The 14,602-nt window shown below is 36.9% G+C and overlaps 1 protein-coding gene and 1 long non-coding RNA gene across 2 annotated transcripts; both read right to left on the bottom strand.

Annotated features, from left to right (window-relative positions):
• Positions 1-3,716: 3,716 nt before the first annotated feature.
• LOC133729234 (uncharacterized) lies at positions 3,717-7,487 on the bottom strand. The gene is made up of 3 exons (XR_009856311.1): positions 7,316-7,487; positions 7,165-7,215; positions 3,717-4,076 (listed from the first exon to the last, which is right to left on the bottom strand). It is a non-coding gene; the product is annotated as an uncharacterized LOC133729234 (long non-coding RNA).
• Positions 7,488-7,614: 127 nt separating this feature from the next.
• LOC133734158 (KRR1 small subunit processome component homolog) lies at positions 7,615-13,123 on the bottom strand. The gene is made up of 9 exons (XM_062161794.1): positions 12,933-13,123; positions 12,498-12,577; positions 12,290-12,400; positions 11,926-12,018; positions 11,164-11,211; positions 10,974-11,012; positions 10,681-10,864; positions 8,581-8,634; positions 7,615-7,803 (listed from the first exon to the last, which is right to left on the bottom strand). Exons 1-8 carry the CDS (start codon positions 13,036-13,038, stop codon positions 8,612-8,614), a joined length of 684 nt encoding a protein of 227 aa, XP_062017778.1. The 5' UTR covers positions 13,039-13,123; the 3' UTR covers positions 7,615-7,803; positions 8,581-8,611.
• Between the last annotated feature and the right edge of the window lie 1,479 nt (positions 13,124-14,602).

Below are 14,602 nucleotides of genomic sequence, written 5' to 3'. Positions count from 1 at the left end.
GGTAACCGATCTTTACGGTTACCGACTTTTCCGGTACGGTAGTGGTATCGGTTTTCAAAATACCGATGTGTTTCGGTTGGTATTCGGCTCAGATGAAAAAAAACGGTAACCGTACCAAATCCAGCCCTACCTGGTAGGGTAGGTCACCATGTGTTTTTTTTTTTAAATAAAATATACTTGGATTAGATTTATTTATAATGCTGATACTTCCTAGCACTCGTAACAAGACCGGGCCCCATAGTGTGGCTGCATTGAGCCTCATTGGCTCACTTGAATCATAGTAGAAGAGCCGTAGTCATTTGTATTATTGGTGTGTGATACTCTATTTTATTTGTTTAGATCTTAACGAAGTCATGTTGTCCTTTAGATCGATTTTTAGTAATAAATTAAATCTTTCTAATAAAAATAATAATTTGATTTATTGTTTTATACTAGCATTAGTACCCGCCGATGCTTTCATTTTATTATAGACGATAAAGCAAAAATTTGAGACAACTTTTGGTGGAAGTTTTACTATATCTGTTTCGGATTCTCTCCGTTCGGGGCGATCCATGATCTAGGTGCTGCTGTAGTGCTTCGGCGGTGGACGGAGACAGCGCCCTCGGATCTTCGGCGGCGATTGCCTGATGCCCGGAGGATCGGCCTTTGGCATCCTAGATCCAGGGTAGGTCTAGCCTTGTTAGCAGCGCGGGGGTGCGGCTCAGGGGGACTGCCGACGGTGGGATCGATCAGAGTGGGCTTTCTCCGGCCAGATCACTTGACGATGCTACTACCAGATTGTGGGTTCGCGGCCTGTAACGTCGATTTCTTCTTGCCAGTCGATGGCCGTTGTCGATGGAGTGGTCTGGATGTTGGATCGACGGCGCAACGGCTGAGGTGGAGGACAAGGCCGATCTGGGTGCCTAGAGAGATTTTGGGTGCCCACATGTGGATATGGACCTGGGCTTCTTTTTGTTTGGGCTATTCAAGATGGGCCTTTGTTTGGGGTCTGTCTTCTGTTTGGATTCGTATTTGGGATCCAGGAGACTTTTTACGGATTCCTTTTTCTATTATACTCTGGATTTGGAATTTTGGCTACCTAGCTAGAAGATTGCTCTCTACTCGACGTATTAATTTGTGTGGAGTGGGTAAGGTCAGTCACACTACCGCCGGTTACCTTGATAGAAGGTTACCCTCTATTCGACGTATATCTTTGCGTGGAAGTATGGTCGGCCATACTATTGGTACCGTTTTACAAAGCCCGGATTATGTTCGGTGCTTCATCAAATGCTTAATTGCATTCCTTCATGCCCTTGTTAGGTTTTATCTCCGATGCATTGTTGCATCTAGTATTGTTCTTGTTATTTTATATTTTGATGTAGTTTCTACATCTATAAGTTGTAATTTCTCTTATGATTATTATTAATAAAGTGGTTGACAGTTTCCCTCAAAAAAAAAAATTTAATTCTATTTGTTATGAAAAGTCATGTATATATGTAGATCTAATTTGATTATCGACGTCCGCATTATGCACAACTCCGGATCCATAAGAATTGGTTTTGCTACTTAAAACGGGTTATTGTATCACTTGATCATTCTCAAGATGAGTAGCGCACTTATGGGACTATCACTAGGCCAAACAATGCTCGGTTTCATCAACTAAGGTGAAGCTACTGCTGCTCAACAATCTGTTATTAGCTTAAGATCTACTTCGACCGGATCGATCAGTTTCAATGACAAATGAGGAGATACAGGATCTCATGTCCCTTTCTCTATTTAACCTTCCTCGTTTCAACATATTCGTTTCTAGCTTTGACCTTGATACATACAACGGGAATTAAGAATATTGGTGTGTGTGTGTGTGTGTACGTAGGTAAACATGTACTTTGATCTTTCAATGGCAAGCAGTTGAAGTAGGAGGAATTATTAATGAGTGAACTTGAAGAATGAAGGGACGGCATTCTAATTCTCTTAAAGATAAGGGACTTGAAAACAAGGACTAATTGTGTTCCCATGCGAGTAACAATGAGATTATTTCTCCTTGGAAAGAGACTGGAAATTAACAATGGTTTTTTTGAGGTTAAAACGAAACTCTAGGGCTTTTCTTGCAATAACTAAAATCTTCTTAAGTGCGAGTACTTATGTTTTTGGTTTATTTTGAACATATATGCTAGCTAGCGCAAAAGATACAAAACAGAGGGAGCGTTGGAAACTAATTAATCAGCATCCATCGATCCCTAGGATCCCCAGAACATTAACAGTAGTGAACAATTAAAAACACATGGAAACTATGGAATCCAAATAAATTGTGATGTTGAACAAATTCTAAACCCTAGAAGCAAGAAAAGTTGATGCAATTACAAATAAGTATTTAATGTCTTTTACTGAACTTCTGAAAAACTGATCTTCTGATCTTCTTAATAAAAACAAAGATATGGGAGTAATTAATAGCTAGGTACCTAGCTTGGTCCTAAGAAACTTAACAACTTCCTAGCACTCGTAATAAGACGGCGCCCATGGTGTGGCTGCATTGAGCCTATTTGGCTCACTTCAGTCATATTAGAAGAGATGTAGTCATTAATTTGTATTATTGGTGCGGTTACTCTTTTTTATTTTATTTTTAGATTTTAACAAGGTCAGGAACGTAAGATTTTTAATATTTCAATTAGTGAAATTCATCTTTCCAATAACAAACCCCAAAAATAATTGATTTATTCTTTTCTCCGTGGCTTTCATTTTCCTATCATAGACAGTAGAGTAAAAATTTGAGACAAATTATAATATTTGGTGGAAGTTTTACTATGTGTACTAGATCTGTTTACGGATCACTTAAATTCAATTCCATTTATTATGAAAAGTCATATATATATATATAGCTAAGCTGGGAAGGAAGAAGAAGAAAGAGAAGAGAGCTACGAGTCGTCATGTCCCGAAGAAACTCGTAGCTCTCTTCTCTTTCTTCTTCTTCCTTCCCAACTTAGCTATGAGTTTCTTCAACTTATGATGCAGACCTCTTTTCTTAAAGTACTCAGCAAAGGAAAGACCCTCCTCTTCCTCCGTCATGTCCCGAAGGTCGAACCTTGCTTTGGGTTTTGGGCCGGAATGAGAACCACCGGAGCCCTTCTGCCTACGACTGTGGTCGATACAGAAGTAACAGAACAGCCAGCTGGAGGGGGTAGTGGAGATGGCTTCGAAGACGAGCTTGGTTTTGAAGAAGAAGACGGCGGCGGCGGCGGCGATGCGACAGAGGAGGAGGAGGAGATAGTTCCAGTCCGTTCTACTTCCCCAATGTCATCATCTCCTGCTACGCCATCATCATCAGCAACTCCATCTCCTGGTGGGAGTCGTCGTGGAAGAAAGCCCAAGTATGACAGTCAAGGCAATCCGAGGCCTTCAAGACCATTAGTTGGGAGGACCTTTTTTAACTGTTGATCTGTTTAACTGACTTGGTGTTCAGTTCAGTTAATGTTGTTGATCACGTACTAGCGTTGTTTATGTTTCTTCCTATCTAATTAGCTATTGGACTCTCTACTAGCTAGCTAATGTTGTTTCAAATAGGTTAGTTGTGTGTTCTTTATGGCACTAGCTATCTAATGTTTCAACAAAAACTAGATATAATGCCCGCGCTTTGCTGCGTGATTTCTTATTGTTAACCATATTGTATGCAAGGTTTATTGATAAAATGTAATAGATTACAATATAAATTTGGGAACAAACAATTATAAATTCCAGGTTAAGCAAACGATGACCGATTTGTAAACAGATAAAATAACAAAAATAAAAATCTAGTTATAAATGTTCAAATGCTGCCAAGGATTTCCTATTTGTGAACGTTTTAGATGTAAAAAGGAATCACAATGGTCATCAACATAACCCAAAAGGAGGTGATATTTGACCAAAGTGATAAAACACTATATACCACACATCAAACTAATCAGATATACATATGAAGGAGTAAAAAAACAAAAACAAAAAAAATTAATAGCAACCAACAGCCTAAATTACATAAATATACACAAAAACAAAGCTCAGGACCATACAGTCAAGCTCAAAAAATAGGATCATGCTTTTACTCTGTCACACACTCACCCCATTACCTGCAAACAAAAATAGAAGGAAATAGTGAAATTAAGTGTGAACCAGGTATGTAAATGGAAAATCTACACGAAGTCATGGATTAAGCTATAAGTGTGCAGTTTTATTTTGGAGATTGAAGTTCACTGTTTTATTCACACTTCATAAGAATTAGGGGAAATAAATTTGTAATACCCTGGAAAATCCAAATTAAATTCCGTGGATTTTTAGAAATGATTTCACGATAGTAGGAGCGAGTACGAAGCTTGGAGAAGTTGTGGAATTAGTTCGAACGGTTTTATTTTCGAAAACGAACGTTTTTAGGGGGTCAACAAAGTTGACTTTTTATACGTTCAAAATTTGGGAAAACTTCCTTCATGAAAGTTGTAGAGCTCGTCGATACGAGTTCGTGGACATGTAGAACGCAATATTCGGAGTTCGTATGATTAAGTTATGAATATTTGAAAATTGGGAATTTTCTATAAATAGGAAAAATATCTGATTTTTCATTTAAGGACGAAACATTTTCATTTTTGCTGAACAGTCCCCCAGCTCTCTCCGTTCTCTCTCTTCTTTCGACCGTCAGACCCAACGGGTCTTAGCCGACCCGACCCGGATTTTCCTTCCTCCTCCGGCGTCCTCCGGCCACGACCCGGACACCATGGTGATCGCCGCTCCAAGCCCGGCCTCCCTCCGGTGTCGCCTTGCCCCGCCGCTGCCCCCAGATGGAGATCGAAGAAGCCAGCCAAGAGGAATCCGACCCGACCGGAATTCCATTTTTCCGGCGTTGCATGGGCCGATCGTTCCCATTTTCGTGATCTCCTCCTCCCCCTGATCATCCCCATATAGGCCTTGCTTGACGATTTGGAGTGTGGAGTGAAAGATCACGAGTTGAAGATTTCGACGTCCCTGATTCAATCTGGAATCTGATCAGACGCACGAGATTAATCCAACTTCAACGCTTGATCTAGGACGATCTAGGCCGAACCAGGCTTAGCTCCAGGTATGAAAGTCGACCACCCTTTCATTTTGAACCAGTTTGTAGTTGGTCACTTTGCCATCTGAGGTGGTTGACCGGCGTTGACCGCCGCGTTGACCGCCCACTGACCACCGCTTGTGGCGGCGCATCAGACCATATTTCGAGTTTTCATTATCTAGGCGATGATCTATGCATCCATACGAGCGTTTTGATATATAACATGGTCATGTTAGAAAAAGTTGATAAATAGTGGATTTACGTTTTGACGTTACTATTTAACGTTTTTACGTTTATCTTCGGTTTACGATCAGTGAAGATCTGACCATCGGTTTTGCTTCAATTTTGGATATGTTGATCGTATGACTGTCCCGGTGACCTTGTGAGGTCACGGGCGAAGATCCGACCGTTGGATCTTCGTATAATTGAGAAATAGTGATTCGGAAGGCGATTCGTGAGAATCTGACCGTCGGATTTTCATATAATTTTGTGGAGATGTTAGTAAAGGCGATTCAGGAAGATCTGACCGTTGGATCTTCGTGATAATTTTGGAGGATGATCCTAAAGGCGATCCGTGAGGATCCGACCGTTGGATCATCATTAAATTCAGATCCGACCGTTGGATCATCGTTTAATTTGAATCTGAGCGTTGGATCGTCGTTTAATTACATATTTGAGTTGTTGGCTAAGTCAAGATCATTATTGGACTAGGTGATTGACGGTTTGAGTTGGTGGACGATTGTGGATCGTATTTTGAGCTGAATTGAAGACGCAGCGGGATTATCGAGGTGAGTAAACCTCACGTGGTTCATATTACGAACCCAATATATTTAATTGCTTTATTTTGCAATCATATGAACTATTGTTGGTGTATTAGACATTCCTGTGTGAATGTCTGTATATATATTATTACGTGAAATAATATGTATTGTTGGAGTTGTGTTGAGTTTATTGTTGAGAAACAATATATTGTGAGAGGTATTGAGTTTATTGTTGAGAAACAATATATTGTGAGAGGTGTTGAGTTTTATTGTTGAGGAACAATAAATTGTTGTGATCTGTGGAGATCACTAGGTCACGAGGTGACCATGGCATCTATTAGTGAATCACGCTCTCGTACCGGGCTGGTGGTTATTAATAGTATTAAATCGTAATCACGTCTGTGGCCGGACGAGTGGTTACGTTCAGTTAGAGCTCTAGTCTGTCTGCCAAATGTGGAGTGACCTTATGAGTGAAATTGAGAGTAACTCATAAGTGTCAATATATATATGGTAACCTTATGAGGGAAATTGAGAGTAACTCATAAGGGTCTATATATATATATGAGTCTGTCTACCAAATGTTGGGAAATCTTATGAGCGAATTTGAGAGTAACTCATAAGTGTCTATATATATATATGAGAGTGAGGGATCTTATGAGCTAAATTGAGAGTAACTCATAAGTGTCTACATATATATATGAGAGTGAGTGATCTTATGAGCTAAATTGAGAGTAACTCATAAGTGTCTATATATATATATGAGAGTGAGAAAGTAACGTGGGTTTGTGGTAGTCTTGAAATCTAATAAATCAACAGTTCTTTCTTGTTTACTCATACTGGCTGTAAAAAGCTTACCGGGTTTTGTGTTGTTGCAACTCCCGGTACACTATTCAAATTGTGTAGCGGGTAATCCTACAGGACAGGAGAACCAGGACGGTGATCGTGCGGTTAGAGCAATTGTTAGAGTTTTACAACAATTGTAAGTTGTGAGGTGTGTTATGCTCATTTGAGCTTTATAATATATTGTGAGAGTGAATTGTAATAATGAACTCGAAGTTTCGAGATTTGGTTTTTTTGTAATTGTAATTATTCAGGTTTCGGATTTGAATTTATCATTCAAAATCCGGGGCGTGACAAAATTTGTGTGTTTACAACTTAAAGTGTTAAATTTCTAGTATAGATGAATCCTTACTATCTTTCTTTCATTGATGTCAAAGTCTTTCACAGATTTTACCAACAACAAATCACAACATTGCTCAATCCAGGCTGAACAGTATTAAGCATACTATGTTAATATTACAGAAGGTTCACCTTTGTTACCTAACCTGTAGAACTTTTCTTCTCTGAAAACAATGACTAAAATTTGAGACTAACCTTCTCTGTTTCTTTGATACGATGCCTGACCAAATGAATACGAAGATTGACCTGAATCTAAAATTTGGCAAACATTAATTAGATAGTTGATAAGAACAATCATTGCAAAAGCTTAAAATAACTTTAATATTAAATCAACTGCAAAAGTTACCTGCTGCATTTGTATTGCATGTATTAACATTTCCATCTGCAAACAAACTCTGGCCTTGCATGACAGTAAGACCTTTCTGATTATTTCTCACTCGTTTGTCACGATGCTCATCCAGATTGTTTGCTACTTCATCACTTTTGAGTACGCTGACTATTTTTTGTGATTGCTGGTTCAAATGCTATAAAAAGAGAAATAAAAGAACATCAGTTAGTTTTATTTTGTAAATGAAAACATAAATTCAATTGAAATTGTTAACTCAAATTAACAGTCCAAATTCAATAACGTGTGCTTACTATGTTTCCAGCTTCTTGATCGAATTTTGGAATTTGTTCCTCTAGTGGAAAAAGTCCTTTCAGCTTCAGTTACTGAGGCAGAAAAACTATTACCATCGCAGACCTCTTCCATTCTTTTTTCAGTACCTTGACCTTCATCATGATTTTCTTCTAACAACCTTTTTGTTCTTGTCCATTGGATTCTCGGTGCCATAACTACATTCAAAAGTATAACAGAATTACAATTACAAATCAAACAGAAACATTTATATAACCATTCAGCTTATTTAAAGCTAATAAAATCTGGGCATAAACAATAATAGAAATACACTAAATTTGTCTTTAAAGAACTATACAGAATACACCTGAACAGAAGACAGTTAAACTATCTGGTAACACACTGTTCCCAAAATCTGTAAAATGAAACAGCAAGACTTAAAATTTTATACTAAAAACCAATAAGAACAACTTCCTACATTCTATTTTTGAACAACCATACTCTCCAGCCCACAGTTCTTCTCTCTCAAACTGAGAAGCAAGAAGCTGATCGAAATAGGTGTGCTAGACTATCTATCAGACAATTTCACAATATTCTGATCCATTCTTCAGTCATATTCATACATCAGTTGCTAACTATAAAGTATATACAACTTGTAACTCACAACCTTATCACTTATCAGCAGAAGAAAATATTTTACTCATGCAAGCCAGTGACAATTCACTAAACAATAACAAAGATGAGTAAGATTAAAAACAAAACCTATTCCATTTCTTTTCAACCCAATCCTTTTCCCTCAGAATCTTCGAAAAAACGTTGGATTTGAAACTATTGAAAAGTTAAAACCCAGACTACCAAACAAAACCAAAACCATATACTGGTGACCCCAAAACCATATAGCTAAAACTTGTCCTAATCTATGGTTTCCCTTTCTAAAGCATTAAGACAAACAAAACAACAGGTGCAAGAAAGAAATATAAAACAAAATGCCTCACCCTTGACTTTAAACTCTGGAGCTTTGACACTTTAGCTAACATTCTGTTTTAAACCTGCACAAAAGAGGTCAGTTAGCTACAGCCTTTAGTATTCTGTAATACAATTGGGCTGCAGTGTCTTTATGTTCACAAAGAAATCAAAAGTATTTTGTGAACTAAACAAAAAAGAATGAATGAGTGGTGTCATTGCAGATTAAAAGGGGAAATCCAATTAAATGTGCTGCTATTTAAGCATTTGCAGTAGCCAACCAAAAAAAAAGAGCTGAAGAAGAGAAGTCGTTAGCAGTGGCATCCATGTCTAAATATGAAATGTCAAGAACGCAATTCCAAAAGCAGAAAGAGAGAAGAAAAAAAATGTTCTGATAGTTTAATTTGAAGCTATATCCACAACAATCCTCTAAAATATTATCACTCCTTTTGATAAATTTTGTTAGGTACCCAACTACAGGTTTTACTAAGATATTATGTGAGATATCACTTGGCAAACAAAGGTGAACTATCATAAATATGTTCTGAGTTATAGTGTTATTCTGAATCTGCACCAGCACCAACCTCTATGTATGATTTCAATGTAGTCAACAAAGTTCAAACAAAAAGTGTCCAGAAACAGCAGACATTTCAAAGACACAGTTACAACATGCATTTATCTCTATTGTAATAGATTAGTATCTGCAGAGTACCAGCTCAGAACTGGTGCAAGACTTTAGGACTTCAAGCTCAAAATATACACAAATCGATACATATAAGCTCATTATCAATACATCTCAACTGTTGGCAGTCTTCCAAACTAACCATGGAGTTTAGAATTAGGAAATCGCACCAAAAGTCTCTCAAGATCTACTTTTCGGTTCAAGTATTCATCGAGAAGCTTGCTAATCCCCCAATCTCTGTAAATATTTAATCTTCACTCTACCCTTTTCTATTGAAATAAAGAGGGGAAAAAAAACTGTGCATCTTCTTTCTCCGTCTCTCTCTCTCTCTCTCTCTGTTGCTCATGCATAACTCTTCGCAAGCACTCATGAAGAAGAACTAAGCCAATATCACTTTCACAGTCAACAATTGGTTGCAATTGACCCAGACATCTCACAATGAGATTCATACAATTTACCCAAAAAAAAAAAAAAAAAACAGAAATGTGAAGAGATAAAATGAAAGAGCAGTCAGTTTTTTCAATTACACGGTCAGATCAAGTTGATATGCAATTCACAAACAGAAAGCAAAGCAACTAAGGACGAACATAATAGGTATACTTGCAAGACACAAAACAAATCCCTAAACCCAATCACCAAATACCAATATTTTGAACCCAAGCGCTTTCACTAATCTTCCCACGCGCTTCACGTGCTACGCGCCAAGACTTCCTTTTTCAATCAGCAAAAGGACGCAATTGAGATTGGAGATTTGGTGGGGACGGGTCGACTCTAGGGTGACACGTGTTTGTTACGCTCAATTTTGTTGTTTTTTTGGACAGAGAGATCTTCGGCTGGTATCGAAATCATCCATGGGCGAGTTGTTATTGGAGATTTGGCCAAATCTAATAATTTGATATTTTGATTTAAAAAAATGAAATTAGGATGTGAACTGATCGACATCAATATTTAGATTAACATTTTAGTTCTTCTCCAATTGCAGGTCTTTTTACTTAAATAAATGAGTTATGAAGACTTGAGAGTAGATTAAATTGAACGTCGAAAATGTCGAATGAATCTAAATCACAATTTAAAGACTCTGTAAATGTATTTAGAGAAATTTGAGCCTCTCTATCTATTACTAATTGATTTTGATTGTCATGTCTAGATTATTTTGTCAGACTACAATGATAGTTTTATCAGTGACTGCACCTAAATTTACTTGACTTGCCATATTTGGGCCACTCAAATTTTCACTTCCAAGTTTTTCAAAGTTAGCACTCAGCATTGCAGTATACTCGTATTCATTTTTCTCACTTTTCAAGGATGGATACTCTTGATAACAACAAAAACAAAAATGCAGTCTCACAGAACATGGATTTATATTAGCCCTACATGTTAGTCTCAAGACAATGCGCTAACATTTACATGAAGCCTACAACACTACACACTACAGTTCAGATCCTCATACCCTCGAGATTTGTCATCAATTCACTTGCCACTTTATTTATCTCATCCTTCTTCTTTTGAGTCTTCTTTTTCATCAATCGCGCCCGGGGTAGAGGAGGCACATCATGAGCAATGCAGTCTTCCACAATCCTCCTTACTATATTTATTCCTTGGAGTGAACCACCAATCACAGCAATGGTGTTTCCCTACTCAATTATAAACCAAATTAAAAATAGTTAAGTTCCGAATTATCACTTCACCCAAAAAAAAAATGTCAATCATAAGCATCAAAATATCTAAAGAACGTACACTAACCTTAAGAAAAATTCCGCAATCTGTTAGTTCAAACAGTACCTGCAAGCGAATTATATTTTGAAATATTAGCAAAACAGCTCGAATAAGGAATTAAAGATATTTGGCTTCAGATTTATATTTATCTTTTAAACTTTATTAGAGTGCAAAGATCATTTAAACATGTATATGATTTTTAGAATATATTATGCACCTTTAGGACATAGCCAGCCAGAAGCTTCCTTCGTGCAAGAAATTGCTCCTGCAAATAATAGTAGAAATCAGAAAAAGGCTAAAAAGTGAAGACTGAGCTTTGGCACACATCTTTAGAACTACAAAGAGGATTTGGTCTGGTACATCATCAACTGGGCAGCAGAATAACCAAACTAATTATATTCCTCATGTTAGCTTCATGATAACTCCTGTGTCACTAAATCCGAACCAAACCTACATCTTTCTAACATCACATAAAATCTTTACTCGCAACATTACAAAGCTAAAATTTCTTTTTCTCTTATACGTTCACTCATTCCTCATGTTCTCTTCAGATTTATTCCTGCTTCACTAAACCCTTTCTAACATCAAAGAAAAACTTTACCGGCTGATTTACAATGCTAAAACTAAAAGGCCACTCATATTATAATATCCTCACATGTATACGAAATCATGTTTCACTAATCAACTCTAAACCCTTTCTAACAAAAAAGCTGTACTTTCTACGTTACAATGTCAAAACAGGCAAAACTCAAAGGTCTGCAAATATCATTATACGTACTAACTTCGCATTAGTCATGATCTTGTTAAGAAAAACTCTAACCAACACAAAACCTTATATCGAACAAAAGTTTTAATGACCACATGGCAATGCTAAAATTAATAGTATCGCCTAACAACTAGAGAGAATGCTTTCAAGAAGAATCAAGAGACACCTGCTACAGGAAAACAAGAATTAGAAGCAAATTTATGCCATACCCACCTTAGTGATCCCGTACATATTGCAAATCCCCTCTTCTTGATTCCCAATCTTGATGATGTCGTACTGGAAACTGCAATCCAGTACTCGTATTGCCTGAATCAAAAGGGTGTGCACTCAAATCAGAAAATCAATACAAATAGGTTCAAACTAAAGTAACAATTTCACTGAATTTTCACTTTTCAGTAAAAGTAGTCGTAGGTATCATATTTTATTTAAAGGTCTATCTTGAATCTGAGCTATGAATTAAAAATACTTCTAACAGAAAATTAAGCATATGAACAACTTTACATCAAATCATTTAAATATATAAAACAGCTAATTAGTTATAACATATAACAAGATAGCAAAGGATCAGCCATTTTACCCATTCTGCCGGAACACTTCTTGACAAAAGCTCCAAAACATCCATAGCCCTGAGAATAATATTTGGGTCTTGATCCCTTGTGGCTCTTGCAACTTTCATTTTACCCTCAACCTAAGCATAGTTAGAAATTAAATAACTTAAGATGCGAAACAATACAAATTTACAAGCTGAAGAAACCGCTGTATTAGAAAAGATTCATGACACACACCACATCCAGGGTGCATAAAACGCCATACTCTTCTAAAGAAGATTCCACTTTTGGCCAACTTTCTTGCAGCAAATCCACATCTACACAAAACAATGCAAACGCCCAAATGTGAAAAAGTCTTCTTTGAATTAAACTATTATGGTACAAATATAAAAAATCAAGAATAGAATAAGTTGGACTTTATTGGTTTGAATATCCATGTAGAAACGACTGGACATGCTGGAATTTCATAATTCCCCAATCAAGCTTAGCTGACAATCAACATTTAGTATTTCAATATTTATAGATACATTATAATTTTGTTGAGCGGATTTTGGAAAAAAGTATAGATATGCATATACAACTAACAGACCCTGGCATAGTATTTTTTTTTTTTTGAAGGATAAAAACTTGAACAGCAAAACAAAAATTAGAAAGGAAGAAGCAGGAAGGTACTGAGGAATTCGTCGTAGAACTTGGTGTAAGAGACGACATCAAAATCATTCTCGAACTCAGACACTTCCACCTCGATCTGGTCCGCTTTTGGGTTGCTGTTCTCCATTGTTGCAGCTGTGGGTTTTGTCTGGGTGTGAAACCCTAGATGAGTTCAGATCGAGGGGCGAGCTAGAAGAGAATGTGTGTTTCAAAGGGTAGAGTTCTGGTGCCGAAGAAGAAAGAGAGGAGGGGTTTTTATAGGAGAAATAATGACTCTCCTTGATTAGGTAGGAAGACACTTACTTAATACATTACTAATCATGCCACGCGCTTGACCTTGTACGCGCCAAGACTTTCCTTTTTAAATTATGAACAGTAATAAACAAAAGACAAAAAAACAGTCCAAAAATACTCCTAAACAAAAAAAAGAAGAAGAAGAGATTTGGTGGGGACTAGCAAGCAGTAGGGTAGCTGGGTGGGTGACCACATTTTTATATTAAACAAAAGAAATCAAGCCTAATATCTTTTGATTTATTAACTTAAGTCTTTTAATTGTAAATAAGAGATCATGAGTTTGACTCACACAAGATTAATTACTGTAATCATAAAATAAAATAAAAAAATCAAACTATTTCGAAGAAATTCATATTAATGCATTAGATCATACTGCCCATATTAATATTTAAAGTAAAATTCATTAGGTCGTAACGCATAAAGGCCCCCCCAATGTGTCGAGAATTAGAGGCTTTACTGCATCTGCCAAAGAGCCTCATACTCTAACTATATATAATTGAATTCATGGATTACTCATTACTTGAATTAGATTCCCCCCCCCCCTAATGCGTCGCGAATTAGAGGTTTTACTGCATTTGCCAAAGAGCCTCATACTCTAACGATATAATTGAATTCATGGATTACTCATTACTTGAATTAGATTTTTTTTTTTTTTTTAAGATTAAAGACAACTATCATTAATAGTTGCCAGAAATGGCGGATTACATCAACTCCACAGTTTGGATCATGTCTCTAGACCAATCAAAATAAAAGACCTGATTAACACCGTTCGTTAGTTCCACTAAGCTCGTTTATTCATAACAAACCTATAAGTAAGAAAACAACCAAATATCTAGAAAGTTGAAATTCAATCTTACAGGCTATAAAACTAAACTAAGAAAGCTATTCTCACTAGACCCGATAAGGCGCACATAGTGCATCGATTGGAACAAAACCCAATGGACCTACCGAAACATGGTAAGGAAAAACTAGAAGGTAAAGAACTAAACATAAAGGGAAAAATAGAGGGTAGTAGTGACTGCAATGATATCGTTGGAGAAAGACAATTTTTTTTTAAAGTCAAACACAAAGTATATGTATTTAGTAATTACATTAATAATTTCAAAGTTCACCGCAAAAAAGAAAACCATTGAGAACTGATCACTCTGTTCAGTAATTGCCTTCTCTCATAAGAGATATCAAATTGTTCTTAAAGAAGCAGATCTAACACAAGTTGTCTTGCATCCAATAAGGCAATGCATAAACAAATGTTTTTCTCTCTAGTTTTTCCTTCTTCTACTCTCGCTTGAGCTGCTTGGGTTGGCGGCGGTGGGAAGCGCCTAGCCTCCTCATCTCCGGTTAGGTTTGCAAGTGCGGCTAGAGCGGGCAAATTTGTCTCTGGTTAAGGTTCTGTCCCA

The sequence above is a fragment of the Rosa rugosa genome, chromosome 2 (assembly GCF_958449725.1).
Source record: "Rosa rugosa chromosome 2, drRosRugo1.1, whole genome shotgun sequence".
In the NCBI taxonomy this organism is placed as follows: domain Eukaryota; kingdom Viridiplantae; phylum Streptophyta; class Magnoliopsida; order Rosales; family Rosaceae; genus Rosa; species Rosa rugosa.
The sequence above is the reverse complement of the archived record's forward strand: the minus strand, read 5'-3'. Positions and strand labels throughout refer to the sequence as shown.

Bases quoted from the DNA above. Each gene is read 5' to 3' on its own strand.
- LOC133734158 (XM_062161794.1), bottom strand. From the start codon at position 13,038: ATGGAGAACAGCAACCCAAAAGCGGACCAGATCGAGGTGGAAGTGTCT. The intron at 12,578-12,932 runs GTACCTTCCTGC...TGTTTTGTGTAG, and splicing joins GTTCTACGACGAATTCCTCA to ATGTGGATTTGCTGCAAGAA. The intron at 12,019-12,289 runs GTAAAATGGCTG...CTTTTGATTCAG, and splicing joins GAAGTGTTCCGGCAGAATGG to GCAATACGAGTACTGGATTG.